The sequence below is a fragment of the Rissa tridactyla genome, chromosome 1 (genome assembly GCF_028500815.1).
Source record: "Rissa tridactyla isolate bRisTri1 chromosome 1, bRisTri1.patW.cur.20221130, whole genome shotgun sequence".
NCBI lineage: Eukaryota > Metazoa > Chordata > Aves > Charadriiformes > Laridae > Rissa > Rissa tridactyla.
The window spans coordinates 157,221,038-157,237,371 of NC_071466.1; the positions used below are offsets into that span (position 1 = coordinate 157,221,038).

At 45.4% G+C, this 16,334-nt stretch overlaps 1 protein-coding gene across 3 annotated transcripts in view; it reads right to left on the reverse strand.

The window, feature by feature from the left end:
- HIPK2 (homeodomain interacting protein kinase 2) overlaps positions 1-16,334 on the reverse strand; it is a 132,424-nt gene that overhangs the window by 24,273 nt on the left and 91,817 nt on the right. For all 3 annotated transcript variants that reach the window (XM_054190005.1, XM_054189996.1, XM_054189986.1), the window contains 5 exons: positions 10,707-10,830; positions 8,474-8,593; positions 7,679-7,765; positions 6,424-6,608; positions 2,440-2,602 (listed from right to left, as the gene is read on the reverse strand). In XM_054190005.1, coding sequence (XP_054045980.1) covers positions 2,440-2,602; positions 6,424-6,608; positions 7,679-7,765; positions 8,474-8,593; positions 10,707-10,830 — 679 coding nt within the window. The remainder of the gene's footprint in view (positions 1-2,439; positions 2,603-6,423; positions 6,609-7,678; positions 7,766-8,473; positions 8,594-10,706; positions 10,831-16,334) is intronic.

The window sequence follows — 16,334 nt, forward strand, 5'->3', positions numbered from 1 at the left end:
ACAGGACACTGAGGAGTAGAGAGGCAAGGGCAGTGATGGGGAAAGGAGCACGATCTGCCTGAGTAACTGCAGCTGTACCACGCCACGGGACCTCCAGCCACGCAGCGCTGCTGTGTACCGCTTGGAGACACAGTGCCTTCTCCAAAGCAGAACTGTAGCCCCTTTTATCGCCCAACTGGCTCTGATTTGCAGCATACAGAAGATGGGTTCACAAAATGCTACTATCCCCAAATCATGTTGTTCTCTCATCATGCACATAACTCTAGAAGAAACGTACATTTCTTAGGTAAAAAAAACTCAGCACCTCCATGCCCTGTGGAGCCTCATCCTGCGAGAGGAGACTCATTCCAGCCTTTCCTCTACTAGCTATCTAAGACGGCACATGCCCCTTGAAATACGTTTTGAATTTGAAGGAATCAGAAGGCATAACGGTAGGTAATACTTTAAAAGTCCAAACTCCCCTTGGCTTGACTTTAAAACCTCTCAGAGCAGAAACTCCAGCGAGGGATGTTGCAAAGCCACAAAAATCAGCCCAGTGTACTGCAAAACATCTAGAAATCTGAGGGTGATTTCCTTTTCATTTGGATTGAGTTTGTAACAGCTGCAGACACTAACAACCCCTAAACAGCTCTGCCACTGCTCTATAAAAATACGCCCTTAGCATTCATGTCTAGGCAACTAGGCTCTACCAGACCAGAGCCCACCTTTCCCATCCAAACGTACCAGCATCACTGCTGGAGACAGGTGAGACAACACTTTTTCATGGTGAACATATGAACCCAGGATGAGGCTTTGATCAAGGCTGCAGGAGGCAGCAAGCTCAGTGTTTCGTGCTGCCCCAGTTGCCACTTGGCCTGGGAATGGTACCCATGCTGCACTGCCACAGCCACAACCACAGCCACAACCACAGCCACGAGGGATGTGATGGCAAAACATTTCTTCCTCCTTCTCCTCTCTCTGTGCAGAGGCAGAGAAGGGCAATCTGTTCCCCTGTGCAACACACCGAGTAGCAACCATGACAGGTCCCAAACTCCTGATCTCAGGAGTTGTAACTGGAAGGAGGCAATCCCCAGATATTTCGCCAAGACAGGGAGCACCAGCAAGCCAAGATGAGCGGTACGTTGAAGAGAATGGTGAAAGGTTTAGAGCTGGTTCAAATTAAAACACCCTTCCTGGAAATGTTTCTACCACTTCTAGAAACACTGGAGATACCGGTTCTGCTCACAACACACACTGCTTATGAGAACTCAGAGATTTCCACGGACCTCCCCAGCCAACAGCCAATCTTAACATCAAGGGAGTTGTGAGGAAACGAAAGCAAGTCTGCATTTCCTACTAGTGGTACAAATGGTGTCTCTGCCCTGCAGCTGGGACCTAGGCGAGCATGTAGCATGCATTTCGTTAGTCAGCATCTTAGAAACAGCCAAGAAAGGGAACTGGTGTTTGTAACTAATACCCTATCACACCAAGCCATGACCTATCTCTGTCTGCATCTGCTTAATGAATTGTTCCAGAAGACCTTCTGTGATCACATGTATCGAGAAATGAGTCATGAAGTCTGGCTTTCTGAGTGACACAGGAACACACTGTACGTTTACACAGAATCCTTTAGCTCCCTTGCTTTTCCAAGCACCATTTCCGCAACGCCACCTGCAATCTCTGGAGTGAATCTTGAGCAGCCGGTTCCCAAAAGGCTTAAAAGACAGTAGCTATTTCTTGAGCTTCAGTCTCCTAGAGTGCTGTCCCTGGAGAGTTTCCTTTCACTGCTGTAATACAGTACCGCAGTAAACAACTTAGCCTGCTAGTCACATCAAATCTGTCAGCCCAGCACCCCCCAACACTGGGGCACGTAAAACTAATACAAGAGTCCAAAGCATGATTACAAAGCCAGAGCCCACCAATGTAGAGTGCAATTTAGTCAGAGCGGGGGTACGTGCACAGGGTTTCCACGTCAACTGTGGCACCTGGAGTAAAACCAATGAGACATAAGAAGAAACATAACCACTAAACTTTTCTTTCATGTTGATCAGTTACAGTGCTGTGTCTGTTACAGAAGGGTTTAAATTCTTTTGACTTCAATGCCAATTTGAAGAAGTGCTTTAAGACCACAAATACTGCTGCCTGACCCAGGGAGCGCAGTCCTGCTTGCTGCATTAAGGGACTAATGAGCTTTTCCCCATAGCAACTTCCCAAGTAAGCAGGATTTATCACTCCCAACAACAACATAAACAATGAGGGCAACATTTCACCGTCACACAAAATGTCAGAAGATTACCGCTTGCTTGAAGAAAAGAGAATGAGGAAGAGCGGAGGAAGGAGAGTAAAAAAGTACCATCTATTTGCAGGCACGTTAAATGGGATGCTACTTCGCTTTTCATCGTCTAGACCCTACTGACATAATCATTTCAAGCACTGGCTGCTTCTGATCGATGCCCTTACCTGGTTGTGGACTGTGTTCAGCTGGTTGTTAAAAGTCATGGTCAAGTTGGTCGATGTGCTTGGGGCTACATGGGTGATGAATGGCGTCTTGCTCTGGTTCACTGTGTCATACATATTCACCCGCCGCTTGCAAATCTCCATGTTCTGGAAGCAGGACTTGACACTGTGTAAAAGGGGGACAAGGAAGAAACAGAAAATCAACCAACCGACCAACACAGGCAACAGTTCATCATAGTGGCCCTGCATTAGGTCTCCACGGCAGGCTTGGCACTTTCTAGGCTCTTAAAGCCCTTTGCTATTTTTTTGTAGGTCTCTCTTAACCAGTGAGAGTCAGGTTAACCCTGTACTGAAGAGGGCCAAATGGGTGTCAAGATGAGAGTGGCTGCTCTGGGACTCCTCGGTGCCCCCATGGGTCTGAGCACTGCGACGTAAGTCACAAATAGCAAGCAAATCTGTCGGTCTTCAGGTGATGGCAAGAAATACAAAGCGGCTATTTTAAGATAGTGAAAGAGACTGAGAGCAAGACAGAAAAATACTGGTTTCCCTGATGATTGAGCCTAAGAGGAAAAGACAGCTCATGCTTTCTGCCTTAGTGTAAGCCTGAAGGTAATTTTACAAGTCTTTTGCAAGGAAGAATTTTACTATTCTTGGTCACCAAGATCTCTGAAAAATCTTCGTTGTTCCTTTTAAAAAGTAGTTCACTGACATCTAAGTCCAGCCAAGCGGTTAAAGCATTGCCCCTGTCTGGCTAAACACTTCCGTAGATGCTTATCTTAAAGCACATGAGCTGTCCTCTGGCAGTCAACGGGACGATTCATATCGCAAAAGGTTATGCCAAATCAGATTCATCAACATCTCGAGGGAATCAGGTTCTGAGGTTATCTCAGACTGAGAACTGGATCTCTCGGGGGGGGGGGAAGATTACAGCTTCTTCCTCTACACAGATCTTCCTTTAAATGTTATTGATATAGCAATGGAAAAATTGAGAAGTATCATATTCTGTATCCCCAGTAAAGGAGATGAAATACTCTCTGCATTGCTAGAGCACTCTAGGTGTCTGGTACACGAAACTGCTGATATTTCATTTTTATAATTGGGATACCAAAGCATACGGAGTTTTAAGAGATAACAACATAGCAATCTTGAGCAAAACTGTATTTTTAATAAAATCTCATTTTCCAAGGACTGAAAACCAAGAGAGGTTTTCCACAATTCTTCCATAATAATTATTTTTACAACTGTGACCTCAGAGTCTGAAACACAACCCAAAAAAGTATGAAGGCATTTATTTTATTTCCGTTATCCCAATCCAGAAAAACAGAAAATCCAAGCAGTGAAAATCAGCTGTAGCTGTAAAAAATCAGCTGTATGCGTAATTTCTTTTGTAACGATCTAAGCTGTTAGAGGTAAGGGAGGTAAACGCATCCTCACATAACTTTTAAGAAACAAAATGTCCCTTCAAAAGGAAGACCCTTATATGATCCCTAAGGTTGGTCAGGAAGAGGACCTAGATCTTTTTATCCCTGTCTTGTCTCTTACTCACATGGTCATCTTTCTTCTCTTACAGGTAATATCTTGGTAACTGGATCTGTCCCATAAACACCTGCAGACAAGACAGGCTCAGGACACTGTGCATAGCGGTGCATTATGTGCATTCATTTACAGAACTATGAAATATCTGTAGGTCGCAGAACATTCAGAAAAATCAAACACTTATCAAACAAATATGGAAGACTAAAAATGAGCTGCATTTTTCCAGTTAAGTATGAATATAATTCTCCCTCCAAAAAGCAGAGAGCATTGGAAAGAGTATATTTTCTGTACATGGTAAACTGCGTGTTACCAAACGCTTTTATATAACAAGGTATAATCTCTACTAATGTAATACTGTGTTCTCTGTCTCTACTTTAAAGCGAAAGAAAAAAAAAAAGAAGGCAGTGACAGAGCAAAACAGACAGAAAGACTGAGGAGTACCCAACAATTTAAGAGCCAGGCAGTTAAATATGTGAAATGGGGAGCTTAACGCGCTTTGCTGTGTGCTCGGAAGTAAGCGGAACAGCCCCTCTCGGGCTGCTCAAACTTGCAGCCTCTCTGAAGCATGCCACAGCAGAGATTCCTTCCAGAAGCTACATCTTCCAAATATTCTCACTTTCTCTGCTGCCTGATTTACTTTCAAGAGAGATTACAACTCCCTGCATCTCTCGAGGCTTTGAAGTTTCTATTCACAGAACCACAGGCAGTCACAGACAAAATTTCCATCAGCTTGCCACGCTGGTTACGGCTTATTGCTCTCTTTACCAATCACCGCTTCCAACGCGGAGGGGCTGCGCAGGGTTACGCACCCGGCTGGCACAGCATTTAGTATTCAGAGATCTGATGCTAATTTTTTTTATTCAGGTAAAATTCTCACTGCTGTTGGCCACAGTGATATTTTCAACCTTTCTGGGGCTTTGCCTGAGCAGCCACAAGTGAGCACTTCAAAAAAGAAGATGTGATTATGGTCTGCTGCGTTAGCGGAAAGATTTCTGATGGCAATGCATTATGCCACAAATCTCTCGTATCTTGCGCAATCAGTTGTTGCACAGTAAGAAGGACTGCTGCGAATTAAAAGACTTTTGTACATGATGCTAACTAACACTGTTAGAAAATACTGTCATTTTTTTTATTTATGAATGTTCTTACATGAAACTTACTTTCTCTCTATTTAGCACAACAATCTCCCATCTTGTTTTCATTACATTTACCACTTACTATCTACTTATAGATAACAATGCTCAAAGATGTCTGTGCAGGGTAAGCCTGGGTGTATACAGACTGTGCACCCACTACCTTCTGGTAAGCAGCTGCTCTTATCTTGTGATAAATGTAACAAAAAGGCAGCTACAGCTCCTTCACAGAAGGAAAATTACCTTAAATGAACTTGAAAAGTAAAAGCACACATACGGACAGGAGAGGTGACTGACACCCAGTAACCTGTTGCTCTGCAGCATCCACACAAACATACTCTACGGCTTTTTAAGCAGTCCCCTTTCTTTTTGTACCTGAGCTCCTCACAGCCTTTAAACACGTGGTGCCCAATGAAGTACGGTGCTGTGCCAGTAACTGTTCTCTGCTGCCTGATTTACTTTTGCACAGCCTGCAAAAGCACCTTGAACTGCAGAGCGGGATGTAGAGCAGGATGTCCAAAGCTGGGTGTCCCTTGAAGACTTCGGAAAACTCCTGCTACGTGTCTGCCTTCACTTGCACCCGAGAAGCCTGGCCCTACGTGAACTGCCCAGGGGACAAGAGCAATGTGCTGGGCGCGGGTTTCCTGCATTTCAGGCTGCTGCGCTCCATGACACAGCCTTAGGAGAAGGGGGAGTCAGGCTTGAAGGCACAACACTTTTTCATATCTCCACCGGGCAGAGGAGTCCACCTCCGTTCCACAAATGTGTCAGCTGAGGTCAAAGCATGGCATTTAAGGTCACATAAGCGGGCAACAACAAAGCTGAAAACTGAACCCCTTGTCCTGTTGCCTGCGCCTGTAAACCAGCCTGCTGCAGAAAAAGCTCTTCCCTTAAAAAGCAAACAGCCCCAAACTGACCCTTGCAAGATGGGAAGGTTCTGGGAAGAAGGGTCGGCTCCCCACTGCAGATAAGGCTGATTACTGCAGTAACAATCAGGACTATATTACTTTGAGATATACTGATACTTTCAGCACTAATTGCATAATTTCTTCTGCATTTTAATGCAAACATATGTAATTATTGAGTATTTACATAATGAATGTAGCACACTCTGCGGTGTTTTAAATGCCAAGCACCTACAACACAACTCTTGCAACCTTAAGAATTGGCAATCCTCTTTTTCTTTTTAACCAGAAACAATTAAAACTTAGGGGTTAAGTATCTTAATAATGCCCCTCAGATACATTTGGTCTCCACCACAACCAGCTCTGCTCTTCATCCCTCAATTCAAAACCCAAGGGAAATGAAAGCCACGTACTGTGTGCTGTGAGGGAAATCGAGCAAGTGCGTCATGGTGACAAAAGGGTGGTTCAGAGTTTCAATGGGTGTTATTCTTTTATCTGCATCTATCGTCAGCATCTTCTTTAACAGATCTATAAACTCCCGCCGGTCCGCCTTTTCCACCAACATATCGCTTCCTTCCAAATCTGTTGTCATGTTCACCTAAAGGAGAAAGGACAAGGGTGAGCGCTAAAGGGAAAGAGCAGATGGTGAGGTCTCCAGCAAACCGTGTTTACTCCTCGCTGAAGCACATGCCCTGCAAGCCTCCCTGTCTAAAGGGGTAGTTGCTGAAGTCACACGGCAGACTCCGCGGTGGCTAGTCATCTGGCTTGTGCATGTCAGATCTCTAGGCAGACTGTTAAGTGTTCAGCTCGCTTGGGTCAATGGCTAATGAAACACTTAGTCACCCTCCACTGAAGATGAACAGCTTCCATGTGGTAGCAGGCAAGCTCTGATAATCAGTATATTTATCATATACAGGACTGTGTTATCAGACACTTAACTATGTGTCCTGTGAGCAAAAAAGACATATAAAATAAATAAAAATTGTCAGTAGGTTTAGAGGAAACATCCCATTCATGTATCAGGTGCCAGGAAAACAAAACCCCTTTATGTTATTTCATCCATTTATACAGTCCTCTGTTTCTGCATGTTCGCTTGTGTATGCTACAACACCTAGACTTTGCTAGCACAAGCTCCAGTTTTGTGCTAGTGTTGTGCCAGTTTTGCGCACTAGTTTGTTTGCTAGCACGAACTCCAGCCGCAGAAGTGGTTACGCTGGAATTAACTTTCACAACCCCATGGAACCGACACAATCAATTGGTACTCCCCGTTCCCCCAGATAGCCACGTTTTACAGGCAGCACACTCTTCTGCGGCCACCGTGATTATTTCCAATGTCACTGTTTTACAAATGGAAATCTTAAAGCACACAGAAGTAAGTGACTTGCCACTGGCTGCACGGAGGAGCGCTGGAGAGACAAGAGAAAACACAGGATTTTGACAGTCAGAGATTGACTTCGCTGTTTTCCAAAGCTGCTTTACTACATGGAGCCCACATGCCCCTATGTGCAGCTTTCCCTACCAACAAGCTGATTTGGTAGACCGAATTCTGGTATGTCTCAGGAGCTGGCACAAGAATAGCACATACAGAAAAATCATGTAGTTCCCCTTGGTTAGTGTTGCCTGAAAGCATGTGAAGCAGTCTGGCTGGTTACTCACCAATGCTCTTACCTGTGCCATATCATCCAAACAGTTGAAAATATACTTTCTTGCTTCCTTCGACTTAATCCCTGTCTCTGCCTCATGATCATCCGGTGTCTGCTCAAAACAGGAGACAGGCATTGACCAGAACTGCCCTGCAATCAGCTGTGGGTTTTATGCCACTTCCAGCTTCTGCCTTATCCTGCCCTCATCAGAGACCACCGTGTCTCTCTTGCCTGACCAGATAACATTTACACTATCTCTGCTATAGATATATGACATCTTTTGTGTTACAAGGTGATTCATCTCTTCTTTTTCAGAGGATCCTCCCAAGTACGGCGTGAGTCCCAGAGGTCTCTCGCGCTCACCCCATCCTTACAGCCAGAAGCCCACTGGCCTGTCCCCTTGGGACTGAATGCAGACAAAGACGCCGGTACAAGAGACTCAGGGCTCACTTGAATTACTAGCGGGTTTGATTGTCAGAATTAAAATGCTTTCTGTCCCCCCCCCCGCCCCCCAATGCATTAGATACTAGAGCAAAGTCTGCCCAGGGCTTGTTTCATTTAAACTACACATCAATTCATTGACGACTTAGAGGGAGATTTCCAGGTCAAACCCAGACTTACATTTCCCACAAAGCAGTGCCAAGCAGGTGGGCTGAGCGCCACAGACTTTGGGGATGGCAGTTTCACCTCAGGCTGTACCCACCCCAACGCCTGGGCTGCATTGCAAAAAGCAGAGACCTAAGCTTTGAGGTGACCTGAATGTCTCCTTGCTTCTGACCAACAACCGCAAGGTAAAAGAAACAAGGGAACGTCTTCTTACCTTCAGCCTCCACAAAGGATATGGTGAGTCTGTATCCCTGTTGAAAAACCTCGTAGTCTTTGTCCCTGCACTTAACAAATACTCTGCTGGTAAGCCCTGCGTCTGTGAAATATAGCGAATCTGTAAGAGAAGGATGAGAGGTCACTGTTCATCCTGTGAAGATCTCTGGAGGTCTTCCTTAAAGGAGAGCAGGAGGCATTTAAAACAATAGAACAAAGAAAGAGAAAATGTAGCGCGTAGTTAGAATTCACCAAAAAAAACCCAGTGCAAGGAATGACAGGAAAGAGAATTCCCGTACGGCATCCCTCCATTTATCACGTACATCACTGGAAACTCACCCTTACGGTACGCTACCACAAAGCCTACGGATAAAGGGAGGAAAGTCCCTACATTTTAGAGGTCATAGAGGAAGACCCACACTCAGATTTCAATGGGGCGTTTCACCGCTTTGCACCTTTTTATGTCACGCTCTCCTCTCCAGGAGGTAATTTCAACAATTTGATATTTGTGCTCTAACTTTTGCTGTTTTTTCCCCCAGCTGAGAGCACAGCCATAACAAGGAGCAGTTTGAAGTTCAAAACAGAGGACTATGAAGTGACTATCTTTGAACTGAGATGAAATATACACTCAAATGAACTGACACCCTCATGGTATGTAAAGTACTTCATCTCTACTGCCAACATGACTTCATTTGTTATTTGGGTTACTTCCATGAGTATGACCTCACTGTCACTCACACAGCTAAAAGATGCTACATGTGTGTTTCCAGGATCTCAGACTTTAATTTGTTTATTCAAAGGAGAAAGGGTCTGTGATTACACAATTAGAGTCTGATCTCACACACACCTGGGGTGCCACACGAAACCTTAACTTTGGCGTCTCCTGACTCCTGAATGTTTCGCTCTGTGAAATGGCTGCAAACTCAGCAAAACTACTAAAAATAGTCATCTACTCAGAAAATTATAGGGAAAACAATGAAAAGGCGTTTTTGAGAGAAGAGACGGGTAAAAAAAAATTAAATAAATAAAGGCATAAAAAGCAGCCGTGGTTTCTTCCAAGCACTCAGGATCTGGTTCACGGAGCGTGGCTTGCTTGGCTCTGCAGCTCCTTATGTCCATCAGAGCTCGTGCACCTGAGAAGCACCAGGATCTTGCCCGCAGCCCAGCGCCAGCGCTGCAGGACCACTCGAGCTGCAGCGAGGGGCCAGCATCAGCCCTGGCCCCTCTCCCAGCTCCTCAGGAGCCCTCACTATATTTCAATGGAGGAAACTTTCTGCTGGGCAGTTCAGCTGGGCAGGTAGGTATCATGATTTCTTTTTCAGCTGCGTGTTTTATGGCTTTTCGGGTGAGGCAGGGAGGAGAAAGAAATCTACTCTTCATGCTTGGTCTGTGATTTTCAAACGCTTGTTAGTTTTTCAGCTACTTCTGATTTCCTCTGGAATTGCTAAGGCCCCTGCTCTTCACTGCGGGTTATTTACCGTGCCAAATCTCACCTTTAAAGCTCTGACTAAAAAAATACTAGCGACCAAAAAAAGTCAAAGAAACATTTTCATATATGAAAAAATTATTTATTACCCTGCTCTTTTCTTTTAATTTTCTAAAAGAAAACAGACCCTTTCCAGGCTGCATTTACAGACAGTTACTATCAGCCTGAAGAAGACCATGGGAATGGAATGTGTTCTGCAGCCCTGGCTCTAGCAGCCGCTGTGCTTTTAGAACTACAAAAGGAGCATAAAAGCCTATAGGGAGAGAAGTACGACAGGTTATATTAACTGGAAACCTACACCGCTGTGAATGTTCTCCTTCTTGTCATTGCTTTTAATATGCACCCTCATAAAAGGGGTTATGAAAGGCAGCAGAGTTCGTGCAGTTTCTTCTAACAAATAAACCTTTATTCAACACTTGCTGTTGCAGCAGAGGAAGGGTGCCTGCTCTGCTCAGTGAGGAGAGACACGTACAGAGCTCTCCAGTCAACAGCAGCATTGACTCTTGATTGAGATTTCACTTAGTCAGTTCTTAAAAGCCAGTGTACCAAAGAGCACACGAGTTACCAAGAGTAAACACCCTGGGTGGAGAACTAAAAATTTGACTTTGCGGGGGGTAAGCATCACGTATCCCCTATTAGCAAAACAGAAAAAGTTTGCATCTGTTCACTCTGACAAAAGATGGGAAAAAAACTCCAAACCGTGAACATCCGTGCTCTTACCAGCATCCAGGGCAATGTCCGTACCCACCTGATCATACTCTGAAGCTCCCGGGTACAACGGCCAGCCCAAGAACAGCTCTGCAATGACACATCCCAATGACCACATATCGATTGCTTCACAAAATGGTAAACCGAGGATGATTTCAGGGGCTCTGCAAAGGAAGAGGTTAGAAAACATCAGCAATGGGAGCAGATCCCCTCGGCTGGCACAGGGAGGCCGGCGCGGAGTGCGACGCCCATGGAGCTGCCTGCTGCCAACAAGTGCCATGGCTCCTATGGAGCTCAGGGTCCCACTGGCCACCGGCAAAGCGTCTGCTAACCAAGCACTAGCCGGTGAATATCTATCCTTGCAGAAGTCCTCTGCCAGCGTTTCACCAAGAGACAGTCCTACGTATCGCAGCAGTTTGCAAAGGAGAGAACTACCATTATTTTAATTCGGCAAATTTAATTCGGTGGGCAAATAAAACACAAAATGAACATTGTGTGTTCAAGGCCACCCAATTAAGGTCCCCACTCGAGGCTCTCAGGCCCAGCTTGTCGGCCTGTGGAGGAACCGTGCGGACTCCCTGTGGTGAAGCATCCTCCCTTCACGCAGCTCGGCGGGCTTCACAAACAGCCAGACATTAAATAATCATTACAGGACTGGTATAAAAGGATTACTGACTTTTTAAACAAATGGATGCAACCATAAAACAGAGAAATAACGTAATTAGATCTATTAGACCTAAGCCTTTTCCTCAGGAGGAAGCAGCCAAGAAGCCTTCACTTCCCAGTCTGTCCCAGGCGCCTGATTAGATTCCCTCTTCCCTTACAGCCCAAACAGCCAAAATGTGGCAGCACTCCTGCTACGAATTTACTGCTGGCTTCAGGAGATGGCCTCTGAGGCACCTCTGTTCAGTGAGTTTCGGTGTTAGCCCTGCTGAGGAAGGAGAGGACAAGGTTGAAAAGGCTTTGCTTCAGCTCTCCAGGAGGAATACCAGCCAGGACGTGGAGGAGGTGCCCAAATAAGCAAGACCAGTCTCAGCTCAGACTTCCACAGGACCTAATGGTGCGGGTCATGTCACCTTTCAGGCAGGTAGAAGTTGGTGCCGAATCTTAGCCACGTACCATGCAGACCATGCAGTCAATGGAGAGAGACACACACACACACACACACACCCCCCCAAGAGGGATTTGTCCCATTGTCTTGGGACGGTTTGAATCTTTCTTCACTGAGGCTAGACAAGCTCCCTAAACTCCAGTGGCCAAGGTGAGAGAAGATGAATCCCCCTCCTAGTGCCACAAATGCTTTGCATTTCAAAAGCAACTTCTATGTGGAAGAATCAAAAGTATCTTACAAATACTCAAAACCTTATACAAAACCCACCTCTACGTACAAACACCTTCCTTACTTTCCCTACCTCAGCCCAGACTTCCATATGCAGTTAAGTGCCACAGTTCCTATTTTTTACACAGAGATCACCTAAGGCTTCTCTCCTGCTCTTCTTGCAGATCTTGCAACACTTTCTTCTAAAGACCCAAGTTCTGGTGCCAGGTGATATACAACAGAAAAAAACCCTTACTTTCCCATGCTCCTCTAACTATTAAAAAAAAAAAAAAGGGCGAAAAAAAGAGAAAGCAGAAGACAGATAAAAGAAATGAACATGCATTGCTTTAAAACTTTCATCATTTTAAAAACAGCCGTGGGATTTCTCGGGACATGAGGCATATTTTGGGAATGCCTGGGGTTGACTATTGAGCAAATCAAGTGCCACCATCAAGAGCTGGAAATAGGGCCCATGGTTCCCAGTTTCCCATCTGTCATCAGGATAAGATCTGACACTAGTGAGATCATACTAAGGATTACCAATTGCAGTGGAAAATATTATGTTTTAATCACGCCATTACATAGTCATGTGAAGACAAATCTTTAGCCAAGAAACCAAGCAAAATGGGTAATTTTTTCCAAGGAAACAAGCAAAGGCCCTGTAGCAAGAATCCATGCCCCATCTTCAGTCCACAAACCTCCCCAATTTTGGGTTGACCAGCAATGATAAAAGCCCCAAACTATCTGTTCTCAAACCAGCAACGCAAAACATAAAAATTACGGGAAATTCTGGTATTTTAAGGTTAGGATGCTTTGTGCCATTCCCACAGAAAACATGCCAGAAACTTAAAAAGCGGCTACCCTTAGCCCTTCTAGCTTCATCTGTGCTTGTTGTTCCCATACCCCACCGTTCTTTAGCCTTTCGTGACAAACTTTTTATTCTAACACCAATCTCTCCTTAGGAACAAGGGGTTAATTTTCCTCCCTTCTCCCCCATTCCGTCATCCCTGCACGCTACTCAACACCTAGACAAAATGCAGAGAGAAAAAGACAGCTATGGTGACCTGAATCTCATTACTATGTAAATCCTGCATTCAAAGCCATCTGCCTCTCCCTGTCTGCCTTCCACATTGTGAGCGAGATGTCCCTGGTCACTAATGAGAGCTCAGCCACGCATCGCCTGAACTTCAAATCCCTCCCACTAACTTAAGCGGAGGGGTGGACTATCTGTGGGATATTCCCAACGTGATTTTGTGTAGAAACCTCCCTGTTCATAAAAATCACTTGCACTGCTGTCACATGCAGCACACACCTCCTCCCTTCTCTCTCCACACTTGTGCTGCCAACACCTCCAGACCCCTGCAAAAAGGGATGACCTAGAATTTGAGATTCCAAAATTTCTAATTTTTTTTTCTCATGAGTCTTAGGCTGTCCAGAGGGTTTTCCTTAAAGCTCCAGCTTCTGGAATGCAGCAATTAGGAGAGAATTTCTTTTTCACACACAAAAGAAGTTTCGCACCTCCACTGTTGGGAAGAAAACACAAAAGCAGTGTCCGTACCACTTAGACATATAAAAGGCAATTAAACAGAATGTCATTCATTATATTAACCCACACCTATCATTGTAAGGAGGGGAGGTGGTGAGATAGTTTTGTTTTATTTTACCTTTTTGAAAGCTGGTATTTGCATTACTCAATCAAGCCTAAATATTAGTTACGATTTTTGCCTGGTCAGCCCCTAACAGACGGTGAGAGTGATGAGAGTCTCTGCAAGAGCGGCGCCAGATCAGAGTGATACGGTGCCCTATGCACACCACCGCCAGCGTTCGGTGCGGCTTTCTCCCAGCCCTGCCTTCGCGTCGTGACTGCAATTTTTCCACGGGGAGGGAGTGGCCCTAAGACAAAAAGACCTTGTTAACTTCATTAAACAATCATTAAGGCATCAAAAGAACAACAGGTATCGGACACCACACAGGCTTCCAGATTTTTCAGCTAGCAGACACCTCCCGTTTGCCGTGCGAAAGAGAGCTGGAGTCACCCCAGGAGGAGCAGTGGTCTGCCTGCCTGCTGGCACTCTCTGCTAATGGCCAACAGCAAGCGTTCTGGTGGAGGATACTACAAGTTCTGTAATGAAACAACTTGTCCACTGATAAAGTGCCTTCTGAACCTCTATCAGGTGGAAATTGTTCTGTATGGACAGCTATGGATGTATAGATCCTTCTGCACATAGACCTTTATCTAACACATGGAATTCCTCTCTTTCTTAACACAAACATGTCAATTTTTTATGACAAGGTGAGATCTTGACTTCAATCACACACTGTGGCACGGAGTTCCACAGGCAACCTTCTGCTTTCAATAGCATCTTAACTCAGTTGTTTAAAGACTGATTTTCCTTCATCAGGTTTAAATTTGTCATCTCTCACTTCATGTTCACATGGATTGTCCTAGAGGTGAAGACAGAAGCACTTTAATCACCTTTCTTTTAGCACAAGGTATTTTTAATTCTCTGCCCTGTTCTCCCTTGTTTGCAGCAGCTTCTGGCATCTCAGTGGTCCATCCCATGGATGTTTCAATCCACTTCCACCGCCTGGCCCTGCAACTCCTCTTCCTGACGTGACTGGCTGGAGACAGGCTGAACAGACCCAGAAACAGTTAAACACGAGGATATTCCCCAGACTTATTTTACACTATTTGCAGAATGCTTTCGCATTCCAGTCTTCCCTAAGCCTAATATTTTGTTTGCTTTTGGAGTGACACGAGGCATTTCAGCAGACGTTTTATCTGGGAGATCCTCTGAGACACATAGTCCTTTCTCCAGAGGAGCTACAGTTAATTTAGGACATAGAATTATGTAGAAATTGTTCAGTTTTCCTCTTCCAGTGTTTACTGTCTTTCAGTACTGTGCTGATCTGGCATAACGTTGTCGGTAATCTAGATCAAGACCCTTAAATGTTCCTCTTTTCTCCAGGCTAACCTAAGCAAGTCTGTGGTACCTGCACACCTAAGCACTTCGCTGCTGGTCCACCACTTTTTACAGATAATTAATATATTCAATAACTCTGATCCTAAAATGTGCATGCAGGCCACTCCATAACAGACCCTTTTATTCCTAAAAGCACTCAGATTTAGCTCAGCTGCTAAAAATGGTGTAATTTTCTTTTCCAAAGGGAAAGAAAACATTTCCATGTCTTAGCCAGTTCTTATGTGGCGTTTCTCCAGTCTGCAGCTGCTACCACTATGTAACAGGGGAAAACACCCTATTAAACGCTGCACATCAGAGTATTGTAATTATAAATCAGAAGAACCATTCACATGGCGGCAGGTCCTCCCAGAACAGCCCTGAGATCTTCAGCAGATCTCTCTCTCCATGGCTGTACAGGGAAGTGTTTTCTGCCCCGATAATCCTGCCTGTTTTAACACAGACTCACCAAACCTTGCGATTGTGGTGGGGATCTTGCTTGAAACCGCGCAAAGGCAGGCCGCTGCCAGATACCTTGGTACACGCAGGAACGTCCCCATTTAATGCTCTCTACCAGTTTTTTGGCTGTGCATCCACAGTGCCCTCAGCACAGTAATTCCAGCCTCCGGTACGAGACACACAGAGGGAAAACAGAAAACTTGGCCCTCCCGTCCTCCCTCTTCTGTGAGCTGCCTTCGACGTCTCCCAACGAAAGGCACTCCCCTTCTGTACACGCAGCCACAACCTGCTCTACAGCTCCCAGAGATCTCGCCAGCACAGACCAAAGATTTAGAAACCACTCACCATGAATCTGGGAGAGACCGAAGAGCCCCCCCACCACCAAGAGCCTGTATCTCCAGGAAAGAAGCAGCCAGCCTATGTCCACTCTACCCCTTTCCCAGACCAAATTAATCCCCTGGCCAGCAAAGAGCGACCTGCTCCTCAGTTCAGCACTGGGTCCAGCAAGTCTCCCGTCACCTTGGAGCCCAGCTTCAACGCGCACGTGTATACCAGAGAGACGCTGGTGCTGGATGCCAGGGACCCAGGACGCGCGGGTCCCCATGCTGGCAGCACCTGCAGGTCCCCGGAGGCAGAAGTGCCATCTCATCATTTGCTTGCACCTCACATATGACCCCATCCTGCTTTCAGGCCTGCCGCTGGCAGAGTATTTACTTTAGCAACCCTGCTTTGTGGCAGGGTAATTTCATTGTCTGGTGTTTCTGTCAGGAAAATTAATTACCAGTCTAGCTCTCTGGCTTTTTCACCCACACATCACAGGACATCATTAAAAACAAATGCCAAAAAAATTCATTTCCACAGACTTGGATTCGGAGAGCTGGGCTCTTTCTGAATTTTAAAACTACCCTGCAAATGGCCCTCCTCAGGGATA